This window comes from Nymphaea colorata, chromosome 5, assembly GCF_008831285.2.
Source record: "Nymphaea colorata isolate Beijing-Zhang1983 chromosome 5, ASM883128v2, whole genome shotgun sequence".
In the NCBI taxonomy this organism is placed as follows: Eukaryota; Viridiplantae; Streptophyta; class Magnoliopsida; order Nymphaeales; family Nymphaeaceae; genus Nymphaea; species Nymphaea colorata.
Genome location: NC_045142.1, coordinates 3,502,730 through 3,518,236, shown reverse-complemented (window position 1 = coordinate 3,518,236; position 15,507 = coordinate 3,502,730). Strand labels below are relative to the sequence as shown.

The 15,507-nt window shown below is 39.5% G+C and overlaps 1 protein-coding gene across 1 annotated transcript; it reads left to right on the top strand.

Moving 5' to 3' along the window:
* Nucleotides 1–1,162: 1,162 nt before the first annotated feature.
* On the top strand, nucleotides 1,163–10,976 carry LOC116254431 (nuclear pore complex protein NUP62). The gene is made up of 9 exons (XM_031629817.2): nucleotides 1,163–2,747; nucleotides 3,254–3,368; nucleotides 3,474–3,579; nucleotides 5,261–5,383; nucleotides 6,305–6,382; nucleotides 8,479–8,579; nucleotides 9,807–9,894; nucleotides 9,970–10,065; nucleotides 10,411–10,976. Exons 1-9 carry the CDS (start codon nucleotides 1,238–1,240, stop codon nucleotides 10,501–10,503), a joined length of 2,310 nt encoding a protein of 769 aa, XP_031485677.1. The 5' UTR covers nucleotides 1,163–1,237; the 3' UTR covers nucleotides 10,504–10,976.
* The last annotated feature ends 4,531 nt before the right edge of the window (nucleotides 10,977–15,507 follow it).

Below are 15,507 nucleotides of genomic sequence, written 5' to 3'. Positions count from 1 at the left end.
GAGCCCGGGCCAAGCTTGGGCTTAGGTTTTAATTATTGGACCGAGCCCGAGTTTCGGGTGTCGGGCAGGGCCGGCCGTTGCCCAAGCTTAATTTTTAGTAATAACAACATTTCATGTAATGGGCCTTCTTATACCCTGCTATGAGTTAGATGATGAAGAGGCCAAATCGCAGGTTGTTGAGAAAATGGAAGGTCATTAGCAGTAAAAGGGTAATTTTGTCATTTTGCTTCAACTATAACATTTCCCATCACTGTTAGTAAGGCATTTTATTGTGTTTTTTCTTTTTATTAGGAGACCAATTGCTATATTCCAAAAGTTAAATGGTGATTTGTTATTTGTCTATTTTCCAGCTTCTACACTTGCAGCTGCAAACAACAAAGGGATAAAGCAAAAACTTCTAGCAAGAGACAAATTATCCAAAAGAAAGAAAGAACTTAGCTATCTTCAGTTCATTAGAACATGAAACTAAGAAACAGTGTTCCTGTTGTCAAACACCCTTTAACTATATCATAACATTGCAATGCAGAATCTAGCAAGTACCATTTAATATTATATATATATATATTATCCTAGCTATAAAATCTTTGATTTGAATCATCTTTTATATCTATATATATATATATATATATATATATATATATATATATATAGAGAGAGAGAGAGAGAGAGAGAGAGAGAGAGTTTCATGTCATACTGATAGATAGGATGTGCAACATGTGTAGATGAAGTGCAATGGTAGAGAGAGAGAAAGAGAGAGCAAGAAATTAACATGGGCAATGGAAGAGGGTGAGGGAGCGCAGCACATGCTAGAGATGCACTATTCCATGGGCTTACTAGTTTTAAGAAATAACATAATTTTATGTTTATTCACAACACTAAAACTAACTGCTTTCCATGTTCTTCTTGTCCAATACATTATAAATCTCGTTTGTAAATTTTATGTTCTCGCCACTGGAAGTGGAAGGGCGATTTTGTCATTTCATTTCAAAATTAACCTTTTCCGTTCATTTCGATTTTTTTGAGAATTTATTTAAAAATTTGAGGGTCCATTTGTTAACTTTTAAAAAGTAAGAGGTTATTTGTTATTTTGGTGAAAATTAGGAGGTTTTTTATATTTTTTTCGTAAGTTAGATCCAAAGCTTCCCCCACCAAAACCCCGCGCCCCTGCCTTTCCCTCTCATCCCCTTCTTCTGCACCTGCTGCTGCGCAGAGGAAAGAAGAGAGAGGAAGCCGCAGGATGGCCTCGTCTCCCTCCACCTTCGCTTTCTCCTTCGCTTCTTCGTCCTCCGCCGCCGCTTCTTCCGCCGCCCCCTCTTCTCAGCCTCAGGGATTCACCTTCAACCCCTCTTCTTTCACCTCCCCCTCCCCCTCCCCCTCTTCCCCATTCGCCTCCTTGGCATCCTCCTCAGCTGCTACTTGCCAACCGTCCGCCCCTTCTTTTGCCTTTGGAACCTCTGCGTTGTCTTCTCCCTTGTCCTTGACTCCCCCCGCTTCCTCATCTTCCCCTTCTCCTTTATCTTTCGGATCGAGCCCTAGCTTATTCGGCGCATCGTCGTCGTCCACCACCACCGCGTCGTCTTCTCCCTTCGGTGCTTCGCAGTTCTCTGCTGCGCCGAAGCCGCTCTTATCGATGGCGCCGTCGGCCTCTTTCTCCGCAGGTTTTGCCTCTCCTATGTCCGCTCCCGCTTTTGGGGCGACGTCTTCTCCTGGTTTTGGGGTGGCGTTTACTCCTGCTTTTGGGGCGCCGTCTGCTCCCGCGGGTTCCTCGTCCTCCGCTTCGTCTTTCTCCTCTCCGTTCCAGACAGCGGGTGCTGCTTCATCTTCCCCTTTCGGACTCTCTTCATCCTCCTCATCCGGTGCAACCTCTCCTGCTTTCTCGCTCTTTGGCTCTTCTTCTTCCGCTTCCTCTTCGGCCGCCTCATCAGCTTCTTCTCAGCCGTCTGCATTTCCTTCCAGTTCTTCGACTTCTTCCTCGTCGTTCTCCTTTGGGGGCTCTTCATTGTTTCCTAAGGGATTCGGAAGCTCCGCTTCTGCTCCAGCGTCTTCCTCGCCCGCATTTTCTTTGGCCTCAACGAGCTCTGCTTCTACTTCATCCACATCTTCAGCATCGATCTTTTCTTCGTTTGCTGCTGCTTCTTCTGGAGCAGGATTATCGTCGTCTTCAAAGTCAGCAGCCGTTTCAAGTACCGGTATTCCCTTTGGGACTCCTTCGGCATCTTCGTCCGCTCAATCAGCATTTGGCTTCAGCAGTTTAAGCTCCTCTTCTGCACCCTCGACAGCAGGATTTGGGGTGGGGAAACCTCTTTTTGGTAGCACTACTTCCTCACAGCCGTTATCGCTGGCGACGCCTGCACCAACTGCCACACCCGTTACTTCATCAACTGCTACGCCATCATCAGCTCCTGCGTTTTCTTCATCGTTTGGTGCATTTACGCCTCCTACCGCTGCTGCTTCAACTGCTTCAAATGTGGCATCTTCCACTCCTTCCACCTCTTCTTCAGTTGTCGCCACTACCATCACGACTGCTGCCACTGCTACTCCATCCGTCTCTGCCGCGTCCAGTGCTACTGTTAGTGCATTCCCCCGCTTATCTACAGCTACTGCTGCGTCTACCACGACGAATGCCTTCACTGGCTTCTCAAATTCTGCTGCTTCGTCCTCCGCAACTAGTGCATTTCCAAGCTTCTCTCTTGCTAGCAAAGCACCAGCTTCGTCCACTCTGTCAACCACCTCAGCTCCTACGTTTGGTGAGTCGGTGTTGCGGAATGACTGTTTTGTTATCGCTCACCATCTCGATTGAAGAATTCGAGGGTTTACTTTCATTTTATTCCTTTTATTTTTTTTTATTGATTACACTGTTATGGTGCTCTTTGGCAAGTAGGTTCTCCTGAAGTGTTTGATGACTTGTTTACCGACGAAATATTGGAATCTAGCACTTAACCAACTGTTAGATTATCGTTTGTCAGTACATGATGGTCTTCCTACGATAAATATCATTTTCTCAACATCTTATAGAATGCAACTTTTGGTTCATATGTCTTGACATGATGGGAATTGTCTGTTTTGACATGCCTTATGATAATTGTTTGTCCCTCGTTGATATGCACTTTGAATTCACTCTGTTTCTAGGACACATTAGATGAGTCATTTTTCTTGGTGCCTGGAGATTGTGGTTGTTATGATTCATGCAAATATTTTGACGATGAAATCTGGTTGATGTTTGGACCTATGAGGCATTTAACATATTCTCCAGGAGTTCTTGGATCAACACTAGCAGGGACAACATCTGAAACTGGAACAAAGTTCAGTTTTACTGGTGCATCGGCTCCTGCCCAGACATCTGCTTCCAGTGCAAGCAGCAGCAGCGGGTTAGCTTTTTACAGTTTAATTTATTTCTTTGTTTTTTCAGTTTTTACTTGGACATTTTAGTCGTGATGCTTTATTGATTTGCTTTTATTCTTTTGTGACTTCAGAATGGTGACTTCTACAGTTGCTCCAACTTCAACTCCAACTCCAACTCCAACTCCAACTCCAACTCCTAAATTGCCATCTGAAATCACTGGTAAAACTGTTGAAGAGGTAATATTTTATTTATCGGTCACCATTTAAAGATAGCATCTGTTTAATATCTGGGAGTCCTTCCTGCTTTATCCTTTTTATTTATCCCTTCAATTCAACACTATTTTTTAAGCCTCGTTTCAAATTTAAGTCTGAAGAACTTTCTATAGTTTCGGCTAGGTACCTCATTATAAATGAAAATGCAGAGGGTGAATTGTTTTGGGAATGTGAAAACGAAGAAAACAGATTGGGTTACTCCTTGGTTTCACTAAAAAAGATGAAATGCCACCACAAGCATTCACTTTAGTCTACTGGCATCACTGCATTTCCAAATGGTAACAATACCATTTGTGTGGTTCATATTGCTGTGTGCATCACATGAGGAATGACCTAAACTCAGTTTGAACTTTGAAGATTGGACATGAAACTCATGAATAACCAAGATCAGCAATATCTACAGTTTTCATACACAACGTATCTTTTGTCCCTGGAAAAATGGCTACTTGGAGATCACACTCTTTGTTGCTAAAAGTGGGTACAGATAGTGGTACATGTATCACATGCTAATACTGGTCCTTGAAAGTATGATAAATTTGGAGTTTTGTCTACCTGAATTGCATAGTGAGTAATTATGTTGGAATTGTAAAAAGCTGCTATTTTTTCTAGACAGTTTTGGTACTAGTTTCTGAGAAGTGTGTTAAAATATGTTTGGCATCGAAGATACCAATGAATGACTCATAGTCAGAAATGTATATTTCAGTTATACAGAACTAGATTAGGAATCATGTAGAAATGTCTATGTTCTCAATGGGAAGTATGTTTCTTTAGTACTTTTGTTGTCATTTACATGAAAAGATATTAAGAGGTCGTGCTTACTATTCATCTACGTTTCCATAAGAACAAGTTGCTTCTGTCAGCTGTTAGCTATACAAGTCTATCAAGTGTGTAAGATGTATTTCCTAAATATCTGATGCTGTTTGAATTTTTTAAGACAAGAACTCTACCAGTATCTCATACGACATGCTTGGTGTGCATGGGTTTTATGAGTACCGATTCAGTTATCTTTGAATATCTAATCTCTTGCTAGGCAGCTTGGCTACTCTTGTAGCTAGCAATGTCTGACTGTGGATATATCGGGTTGGGGTTATCTTGAGAAGATAATGTCCAACACTTCAGTGCTTAAGCAAAATTTTGACCTTTGCATGTTGGTGCTTTTGTTATTGATACTAGTTCAATTAACTATTTGGTATTACTGGATGAGGCAAAGGATGCCTGATCTTGTATATATTTTCTTCATGTAACAGCAGTTGTCATTTTTTGGTGTACTTATATAGACTAAAATTCAACTAGAGCTCAGGTCCTGTGTGAGGCTTGAACTTTGCACATATCTTATAGTGCTAAGTCAAGCTTGAGCTGACCTCTTAGTGTATTTTTGGTTTAACTGAAGTGTGCTTCATACCACCATTAATTCGCTTAGTGTTATTCAGTGTCTTTGCTGAGCCTGGACAGTTGAATGTGGTTATCTTGAAAAGTGTCATATTCTTGTAATATGGGATACTGTTGTATAATTGTTTCATATCATGCAGATGAAACTACATTATGCTAGTATCATGTATCCAATATCAAAGAACCTAAAAGGAAAAATTAAGTTTTATCTGCTCCTATTTCACAACTTAGGTTGTATAATGATCAATTATTGCAGATTGTGAAAGATTGGAACTCAGAATTACAGGAGCAAACTAACAAGTTTAGGAAGCAGGCTGCTGCTATAGCTGATTGGGACAGGAGAATTTTGCAGAATCGGAGTGTGCTTATTAGACTTGAGGTCGGAGTTTTCAATGTTCTGCTGCTTATTTTTCTTTGTCTGTCTATTTTTCTTTTGAGGTTTGTAAAAAATAAAAGATCTGCAGTTTATTCATGGAATTTGCTTTTGAGTTAGAGTATTAAATGCCTATCCATGAGTGGATTTTCCTCCTAGAAATCCTTGTATCTATTCAACATCTGGTTATGGCACCATCTCAATTATTTAACAAGCGTCTATTCCAAGCCCTGTCTCTGAATTCCTAGGTTCTAGTATGGGTGTATTTGTGGTCGACAAGTTATTTTCCGTCTGGATTTAATGCATATATTGTTTTGTATATGAGTTAGAGATATAGTCTATACTCTCCAATGCTTACTTTTTTGAAAATTAGACAGACTTTGAAAGAAAAGTAGTGTTCTGTTTTTCTCATTTGATTACACAAAGAAGGAACCTTTTGAAAGAAAAGTAGTTTTGACCAGATTTTTTGGAATTAGGAGTATATATTTTTAGGGGTATCATTTAGAAGTTAGAACGTAATTATTGGAGTACCATCTATATGTTTTAGGTTTTATGTTCATCACCCTTCAAACTCTGATTCTTTGTGTTTTTCATGAATATGCCAAGAAGTTAAGTGGTCAAAATGCTTGTTATCTCCTAGATATTGGCTCCCTGAAGGGCCTAAGCAAGATGTTCTCAGACTCATTGAGATTCAGCATGAAAGATTTAGAAAATCTTAAACTTATCTGTGTATGGAAAATAAAAAATTATCTGTGGTGTGACTGATGATGAACTTGCTTGAGATGCAGTTCTAATCTCAAAGTTCAAGAGTCGTTGAATTGTCCTGGCCTCCAGAATGGTTTCTTTCCTTATGCAATGGGTATGGTATCCCAATGTTCAGTACTTTGATTGTCTCTAATTTAATTTGGTAATCTCTTTCCTTCTCAGGCGGAGGTTGCCAAAGTGGTTGAGACTCAGAGCTATCTGGAGAACCAACTAGAATTGATCGAAACACATCAGCAAGAGGTTTACAACTTTTTCATTTAATCTACCTTTGAGTGTGTTGTGGCTTTCATGTTGTCATCTGCATTTAGCAAATTTGTGGGAGAAATTGCATGTTAAGAATGCTTGATTTTATCACAGTCTTCCTTCCTTTAGAGTACCTCATTGATGCTTTGATGACATCAGGTCAGGTAAAGGGAGCTTCTGGACATGTTGTCTATTGCCCCACTAAAAAAATAAAAATAAAATTTGTGAGCTAACTATATGTTGGAAGACCACTTTCATTCTTTTAGAAGACTTGTGTAGAACTGTCAAAGTTCACATTTGGTGGCTGATGGCATTTAAGCTTAGCAGTTCAGAAATTCTAAATTTATTAGTACAATGTCCTTACAAACATCAGATTTTCAGTGGCTATTGTTATTGAAGCACTTGGTTCTTTTGAAGGACTTCCCTTCTAGAGAATGTTGGGGGCGAAAAGAATCTTGACTTGTTTGCGTATATTGTGGTTATATATGAAGAAATCTTCATTGAACAACCATGTTCTCATCTTGCTTTGTTTGATATCTCCTATTGTATGGGATGCAAACCAAGATAAGTAGGGTAAGATTGTTTAACCAGTAGTTTGAGAGGACAGGAGGGTTGATCAGAACTAACATATGAAACACATTACCAAAATTATAGTTGCTCTTTATTCACTCTTTACCCAATATTTTAATGGGATTGGGTTGGTTTTGTTGAAAGAATAGCCACAAATGTCGTGATCTTTTCGACAATATCGCGCTATTAACAAAGACAATGATGAAAATGAAAAAAGGGAAAAATGTCGTGATATTTTGAAAAAATGTCAAAATTCCTTTATCGCGAATTTTCATTTATTTTAATTTCATTTGCTGTTTTTATTTTTTCCAGCTTTTGTTTCATTATTTTATTTCCTCTTGTTTTAGGTATTTAACTTGACCTCCTAGATGCCATACACTACTTATTTTGTCATTTTTGTCTTATTATTTTTTTATTTCTGTATTTTTACCTAACATTTTGATTTTTTTTTTTAAAAACTCCAAGATTTTCTCCCGAAAAACAACTTTGCTGATAAAAAGCCAAGAAAAACTTCATCAGTAAAAGCCCAGGAACGATATTTGTGGCTATGATTGAAATCCTGGAAGGTATCAAGCTCCATAAGTGCGTCGCTGTCATGATTAATTTTCTAGAGAGGCAAACAGCCTCTCTCTTTCTCTCTCTCTCTTACTTGCATATACTATCCCATCTTATGTTGAGCATACCTCTGATGACCAGATCATATGTCTTATGTTCAATGTATCTCTGAGTGGAGTAGATTCTCCAATAGATAATGCTATCATGTGTTTTAGTTGGACTTAGTTTTACATTTTCTTATTGAAACACACTGTATAGATATTAAAGCAGATCGAATTATTGGTTTGTTCAATTAAGATCATAATATTGAAGTGGATCTAGCAAATGCATATTAAGACTCGGTCCAAAGGAAAATTGCTATGGCTTTGTTGACTATAAGTGAAAATTATGGATATGCTCTTTTCTTATATACATGTGTGGGAGGAGGGATGGAGGGTGTCCTTGTGTGGTTTGAAGTTAGCACAAGATCAGCAAAGGAAGATTTACTGAATATGGAGAGCCAACAAAAAGTAATGACCTGAAGGTTTCCATATGAAGCTAGCACGTTTAGTTGATACACAGAAAACGCTCCTGCGCATGCATGTTGTTGTTCATGTATGACATTATACATAGCTAATGAAAATCAATGCATATATTTATCTAAGCTTCTCATTTACACTGACAAGTTATTTGTCTGTATATTTACTACGGATACTGAAGGGCCTTTCTGATGCCTGATAGGAAGAACACTACTACCCTTTAATTAAGACAATCTAGAACACGGGTATGATTCGATGAGTAGTAATGTGCAATTCAAAAATAATTTGCTTCTCTCTTAGTATAATGGCCAGTAGGTGTTACAAGCCAGGGAGATGGAAACTCCTGCAGGGTTCAGAACCGGTTTGCCTTGGTTATATTAATGCAGCCATTGTGGGTGAGAACAGCCTTGTTGGTTCTCTTCTTATTTAGATACTTCTCCTGTATCATAGGTTGATAAAGCTTTACAAAGCATGGAAGAAGAGGCTGAACGCATTTACAAAGATGAACGTGGTTTGCTTGAAGATGATGTGGCTTCTACAAGGGACTCAATGTAAGCATTTTTTTTGTTTTGTTGTGTCAACCTCATCTGCTTATGTTAGTAAAGGTAACTGGACCAGTAAGGGTTTTTTCACCTATATTGAGGAGAAACTCTCTTGGGGTTTACTTAAATAGCCAAAAAGGTTATGCTGATTTAAGTTATTCTCTCACATCTTAATTTTTTAGGGAAAAGAAGATTAAGGGCCAAACTTATGTCACTTATTTTCTGTTAGTGTACCTCGTGGTTTATGGTTTCAATATTGGTTTAAAATTTTAAATAAATGCACCTTAGCACATAATAGAAGCATTCCTTCGGCTGATAGATATAATGTGTCAAGAACACATTTATGTTGTACAAATGCATATCAGATGGAAGTTTTATCTTTTGGAAAATAAGAAAAGCTGAGAAATCTTAACTTTAAATTATCAATCATTATGGTATATGGTTTTCTTCTGGTCTCTGGTGTCTAAACTAGCTCTGCAATATGTTCCCAATTTCACATAATTCTTTTCACATAAATTTTCATTACTGCAACCACAGAATGCACCTAAGTAAGCCAGCAAATCTCATAGAAGCTGCATGGTTATGTTAAAATGGCTTTTCTTCTGGACAGGAAAAGCCTTTTTTTTGGTTGTTAAATTGAGAAAATTTTGGTAACTGTGAGCGTCTATTTGTTTTCTGGTTGAGAATGATGTAGTCTCCCAGCTAGTTATTTTGGGGAATAAATTTGCCTCATGTTGGCTAAAGGTCCTGGAGATATTATTCTTAAAGCTAAATATCATAAGTCCTGTCTAAAGGTGACCCTATCACCCTATGCTTCAGGTAGAAGCACAGTGTAAATTGGTGATAGAATGAGTCTTTGTTCGAACCTGTTAATCAATCCTTGGATACTTTTGGAATATAAGATTTTTATGCACTAGTGAATTTCAGTTTTACTCATGGAAAGTTTACAGGTGAAGCAGTCATGTATTCCACGTGGCAATGTTATGTACCTTGTAAATTTGTTGTGGGCAGGATATCTTCCATTTGGTTTTCTCATCATGCTACCTTGAGATTCCTTTTTAGTTCATTAGAGCTGCCTTGAGTCTGCAATCTTGTCATTCTGTCCCATCTATGGTACCCCAGAATATTATGGCTTTTGCAATTTTTGTTTGACGATTTGGTGTATCTGATATAGACATGTTTATCTTCTCAAATATCCTTTTATGTGGGTATTTGACCGATTATTGTAATTTTTAGGTTTGAGCAGGCTGAGTTTGTGGAAAAGGAAATGGAACAGATGGCAGAGCAAATCAAATCTATAATCCAGACACTGAATGCAAGTCAGGTATGAGATTGTGTTTTCAATTCTTTGATGTTGCTGTATTTTATTAATGCAAAATCTGATGTTTGTTTACTCTAGGGTGGCGAACTTGAGGCTGATGGTATGACACCCATAGATGCAGTTGTGCGGATTCTGAACAATCAGTTGAGTGCACTCATGTGGATTGACGAGAAGGTCAGTTTGTCCATTTTCTGTTTCTTCTACATTATTCTCAAATATTAGTGCATAAACCTTTAAATCTTATTCTAACTTCCCATTTCTCTTCCAAATTATCCCATACTTGATATTCTGTTGATCTTTTGATCTTTAACCTGGAGTTGCAAGCAATGGTCGTACATCCCACTGGTCAGCATGATGTCACCACTGGTCAGCATGATGTCACCATCAATTTTAACAGTCCAGGCCCGATTGTTTGTACCTAGATCATTGACCTTGGTGGGACCATATTGTCTACCTTTTTCTTTTTGTGAATCTAACTGTTCTCCCTAACTCCCTTCATATTTTTCCTGGTTCTTGCAGACTGGAGAATTCTCATCACGAATTCAGAAACTTGCTGGTGAAGGGGCTGGTGTAGACAGAGAATTGTCTGGTTCAAGGCACTGGATGAGATGAAAAAGCAAGCAGTACAGGATTCTCCCAACTAAAGAGGTGTCCGTTGAATAGTATCCTGTATCAAGCGATGTTGCCAGCTTGCGCTTTTCTGACAGCAACCAGTGGCTACGTGTCCTATTTTAGTATGAATAATTTTGATCAGTCGCTGGTTTATGTTCTACATTCTGACCATTTCCTGCGATATTGTCCACCGCAAACTCTGCTGCTGCGAAGTTGATGGGTGTTCCTTTGTCACCCTAGTGATTTTTCCAATTTATGCTAGGGGAGAGATAAATATGAACATCAACCATGTTGGTAAATGTATCAGTTGAATCCTTTTTTTTTTTTTTTTTTTAACATTGTTAAAAAGACAATTGATTGCAACTCGCGAATTACTAACGAAGCCACGCTTTGGAAATATCGATCTCTATATCCTGTAGTGCATTGATCACAACAGATGGAAGTATATAAGATAACCCATCCAATGCTGCTCACTTCTTTGAGTTCCTCCAAGTTTGAATGCTCGGCTCTTCTCAAATGCAATCAAATTCCTTTAAATTCTTGGGGATATGAAAGAAATAATTTCTTAAAGAATCGGTTGCGCTGCCAACTTTCTCGGTTCATTTTACCTCATTCTGTTCCGGGAGGGAGGTTGGGTATGTTTCTATCAATTCTGCCAAGTGATGTGCCTTTTAGTTATCGAACTATTTAACTTCTTTAAGTTTTAAGGTAAGGTGCTACTTCCAACTCTCTTGGCTAACAGGGCCTCTCGTTGGATTAGTCTATTCCACCGTCACGAGGTAAAGAGAATAAAAATTTGGGCAGAAATTTTGTTTCCATTTTTCTACCTGGCTTTTGTTTACTCCATCTGCCAAGTTTACGAATTCGACATAGAACACGTCCCGTCATCACTCAAAACCATTTCGATTTGAAAATGATGGTCCGAACAGCTTGGGCTTAGATGGTGAGAAAGTCCCATTGGAGTTGCAGTCGAGAGTGATTCCGAGGAAGACTGCCTGCTGGCAGCGGCCAATGGACCAGCGGAGTCCATTCTACGCGGAAAATTTGGTGGCTGAAACTTAGTCCTATGCATTAAACAACTTTTAAGCCAACATCAGAGTTGGTGACGTACTGCTGCTGCATAGTCAACGTCTGTGAGACCCGCTGCTACTTGGTAGCGGTTCCAAGTCACACTCCAGAAATAATGTCTCTATAGTTACTGCCGAGGTCCCATCAGGTTGAAGAAACCGGTGCCTGTGGTGATCAAGTCAATCTGCGGCTTGACCAGAAGCAGCCTGCAATCATATGTATTGCTGATTCAGGGAAAAAACGGCCTTTAGCTTGATTTACTTTGCCATATCCCAGGAATTACGCATTCTACGATCTCTATAATGTACCGTCATCCATATGTTAACAAATCTAATCTGTACTGTATGAAATACCGGGTGCCCTCATCTCTGTTCAAATTGTAAGGCAGTTCTGAACAGTGAAAACCACAGTTTAAAACTCTCTCAACCTGGAGCTAAATGCTAGTAATTAATGTGATCAATTGTTGTATGCTGGAATCGTGTTAAGGGGAGTTTGTACCTTTCTAAATCTGGTTTGGGTAGCTGAATTTCTGGGTGCCCATTTCCATTCTCAATTAGAAAGAGATTCCATCGCTTTGGGTCTAAGCAACCAGTTCTTCGTTCATTGATTAGTTTCTGCTATCTGCAGTGTAAAAAAAAAAGAAAAACAGAAACTGTTGCTACCTCTCCTGCTAAATTCCCGACACTATGTCATTCCCATGTCCCCTCCTCAGAAGGCCGTAAAGTAGTAAATATCTACATATTTTACAAGTATCACTATTCAAAGATGAACACTTATTGAACTTTTAACGGCAGAATCTGTGTTTTCTTTTTTATTCTTTTTTGGGTTCTTCGAGGCACTGAATTTTCTATCTTTCCATTCATAGTTTCTTGCACAAGAACTTGAAGTATATTATTCTCAAGTGTGGCTGGTGGCATCTTTCATAGGGAATCGAGTCAAGTCACATTCACGAGCAGAGAGCCATGGCCTTGGAGTTTGGCTGTCTCGCCCATTTGGTTGGTCCCCTCGCAGCTTGGCCATTCCAAATTATTACGCCGACCTGATGATCTATGTTCAATAGACTCAACCACATCTGCGACGTTTAGGAACCGCTGAAGAGAGCGATATTCTGTCGCCGTGCTGCCCATCTTGAAAGTTGAAACTGCAAAGGAAAGAAACTCTTTTTTTGGAAGCAGAAGCTTAAGTTTCCCAGTCGCTGGACGGGATCCACTTGGCCAAGTAAGGACAAATAGTGCTGGTTTCTATCAATCTTTTTCTCTGATTCAATCATCCAAAACTCGAAAATAAATCAACAGAAGTAAGGCGAGATCGGCGAGTCGCAACCGAAACCCTCTTTTTTAATCTTGGCTTTATTGGGCATGTCTGGTTCACTTGTCACGAACCTGTCGTGGGGATGAAACTCAAAAATGAAGTCGTAATTGAACAGAAAATCAAGGTCCTCGGATGCAGTCAGTCAATCGCTATGAACGTTGTTCACGAGAAATCCTTTAGATGTTCTAAAAGTTTCTACCTTTCCTTTATTATGGAATTTGAAAAATATCAGCGTACTTATAAACTAATGACAAAAAAATTACATCACATATAAATGAACATTGGGAAAATCTGTGTATTGTACTTTTAACTTTTAAGAGTGAAGTTGGTAGTATTTGAAAATGTCTTCTTGCTTTGGGAGTCAGATGGATATTGGCAATCTTGTGAGAAAAGCGCCTTTCCATATCAGTATTCAATGATTCATGACTGTAATCGACCCACTGACCAAGCAAAGCAAGCTTCTGAGTTGGTAGATGGAAAAAATGAAGGCGACTTTCATAAGGGGAGGCCCATCTCTTTTCCCTGTAAATGTATTTGGACCATACTTCTCTTAAGAAAGAGAACAGCAAAATCTGAAAAGCCAGAGAAATTCCACAGCGCCATTTTCAGAGAACAGTGGCAAAAGGGGTTTTCTCCGTGTGATGTAAAGTCGCGGTCAGACACGCTTGTCAAGGGCCCTACACCCTTAGCTGGTCACTACTCACTGCTGAGCTTCAACCCCTCCCCTCTCTCTCTCTTCTTTATTACATAACGTAACGCCTCTCAACGCCTCTGCTCTCTCCCTTTCTCTCTCTAGTTCATTATGTGACTACAAATGTGCTGCCCACAAAAAAATTACAGCAAAAGAAGCAAAAAAAATTGTCGGTGGGCAGTCACAAGAAAAATGCAGCAAGAGCAGAGATCTCTGCAGCACAATCCCCTCCCCAAAAACGAAAGAAACAGAACTCCCCTTTCTTGCTTTTCTAACTTCTGACTTAGGAAAACGCAGGTAACTAATTGCCCATTGATTAAGACCAGGAAAAAGACAGAAAAGATAACTTGTGACCCTTCCTTCCGCTTTCCATCGTTCTAATGCAAAGATCTCCTGGAGATCTCACCAGAAGAAAAGGGATGACACCAAAGGTAGTCCACTCAGTAATCTTTTTAGAGAGAGAAAGAGAGAGGAGGAGAGGGCCCCCATACGTGCGGTTTGTGGGGCTTCTCACGTGCCCGCCATATTGCCAAAATTTGATGTCTCAGTTGTCCATTGTAGGTCCATGGACACACGTGATATGTGCCCCTGGTTGGGACCCGAAGCAGGCCCCCTCTCTCCCTACCTCTCGCCGAATGTCTGTCTTCCATATGAAGACCCCCTCGGGCCGGGGCCGGCCCCCGGCCGACCTCATCCAAAGGTCATATGCTACTCGAACCGATTAGTTTGAATACATTTTCTTCGGATCACGATGTAATGATAAGATAGTATTCGTGGAGCCCATTCAATGCTTGATGTTCATATAAGAAAAAGAAATATACATGAATGCCAATTTGGATACTGTGATCTCGTCTCCCCTGAATCGAAGAACAAATTATATTGTTAAATTTGTATTTAACTACATGGGGAAACTGAGCAGTTGGAAGCTCACTTGGTAGAGGATCAAATTCATATTCAGTTATCAGTAGATCTCCAGTAAACAGTAAGAAGGGAGACGGGCTCATGTGTTTTCATGATTTTTCGTTTTTTTGATTCTTACCGAACCTTGTTAAACTTGTCCGTTACCTAAACTCATATTTGAGTTTGTCAAGGCAAATAGAGGGAGATTTTGGTTGTCTTGGCTGGGGGATTTCACTTTCTCCTATTTTTAAAAGATTCAGATGAAACAATTATAAAAAGGTGTCTTACATTTGACCAAATAACAAGTCACAGCTAAATTTTTAAAAATTAACAGATTGGTGCTCTACTTCTAGAGGAAACTCTCAAAGAGCTGCTTACCATGTTACCGATAGAAAACATTAACTTTTCATATAAAACAACGAAAACAAGTCTCATAAAGGACCGCTACTATCTTTATTAATGAAAACACTAATATTTTCTTTTTATCAGTAGGCTACTCAGTTCATAATTTCTCTCAGAAGCGAATGCCCATTTGTTAATTTTGAAAAAGTAGTTATTTGGTTTCACATAAGCACCATTCTTTTTTGTTTTTAATGGCTTACTGTTTACATCATGCAGATGAAAAGTAATTTATAACAGGAAGGAGTCTTTGCAGTGGGGCCACAATGTGCTGCTGATCTAAGTTGAGGTCAGCTCCTTGTGACACCCAATTTAAGCAGCTGAGACTGATCTGGAGCAAAGTTCTAGCGGCCATGTTTGGGTTCGCCCCTACTCATAAGAAGGGCTGGGCCGGCCCACTGGCCCACCCATCCATGGCCCAACATATCTGAAAGTTTGTGGAGCAGAAGGCTTTTTGAAGCCATGAGCTCGGCCGGATGCCCATCCTTACTGGTCAAAAGACCGAACTGATCGGCGGGATGGCTGGCCACCGGCAACCTGAACGGCTAAAACCGACTGAAGTAAGAAAGGTTCATTTTCTAAGACAAATTAATCGAAAATGAAACAAAAAGAAGGATGCATCAGAAGTCGTTTCA

What these genes read in the sequence shown, in the direction of transcription:
- LOC116254431 (XM_031629817.2), top strand. Translation starts at nt 1,238, where the DNA reads ATGGCCTCGTCTCCCTCCACCTTCGCTTTCTCCTTCGCTTCTTCGTCC. An exon ending in GCTTCTACAAGGGACTCAAT is followed by an intron (nt 8,580 to 9,806) that starts GTAAGCATTTTT and finishes TGTAATTTTTAG; the next exon opens with GTTTGAGCAGGCTGAGTTTG. An exon ending in TCATGTGGATTGACGAGAAG is followed by an intron (nt 10,066 to 10,410) that starts GTCAGTTTGTCC and finishes TGGTTCTTGCAG; the next exon opens with ACTGGAGAATTCTCATCACG.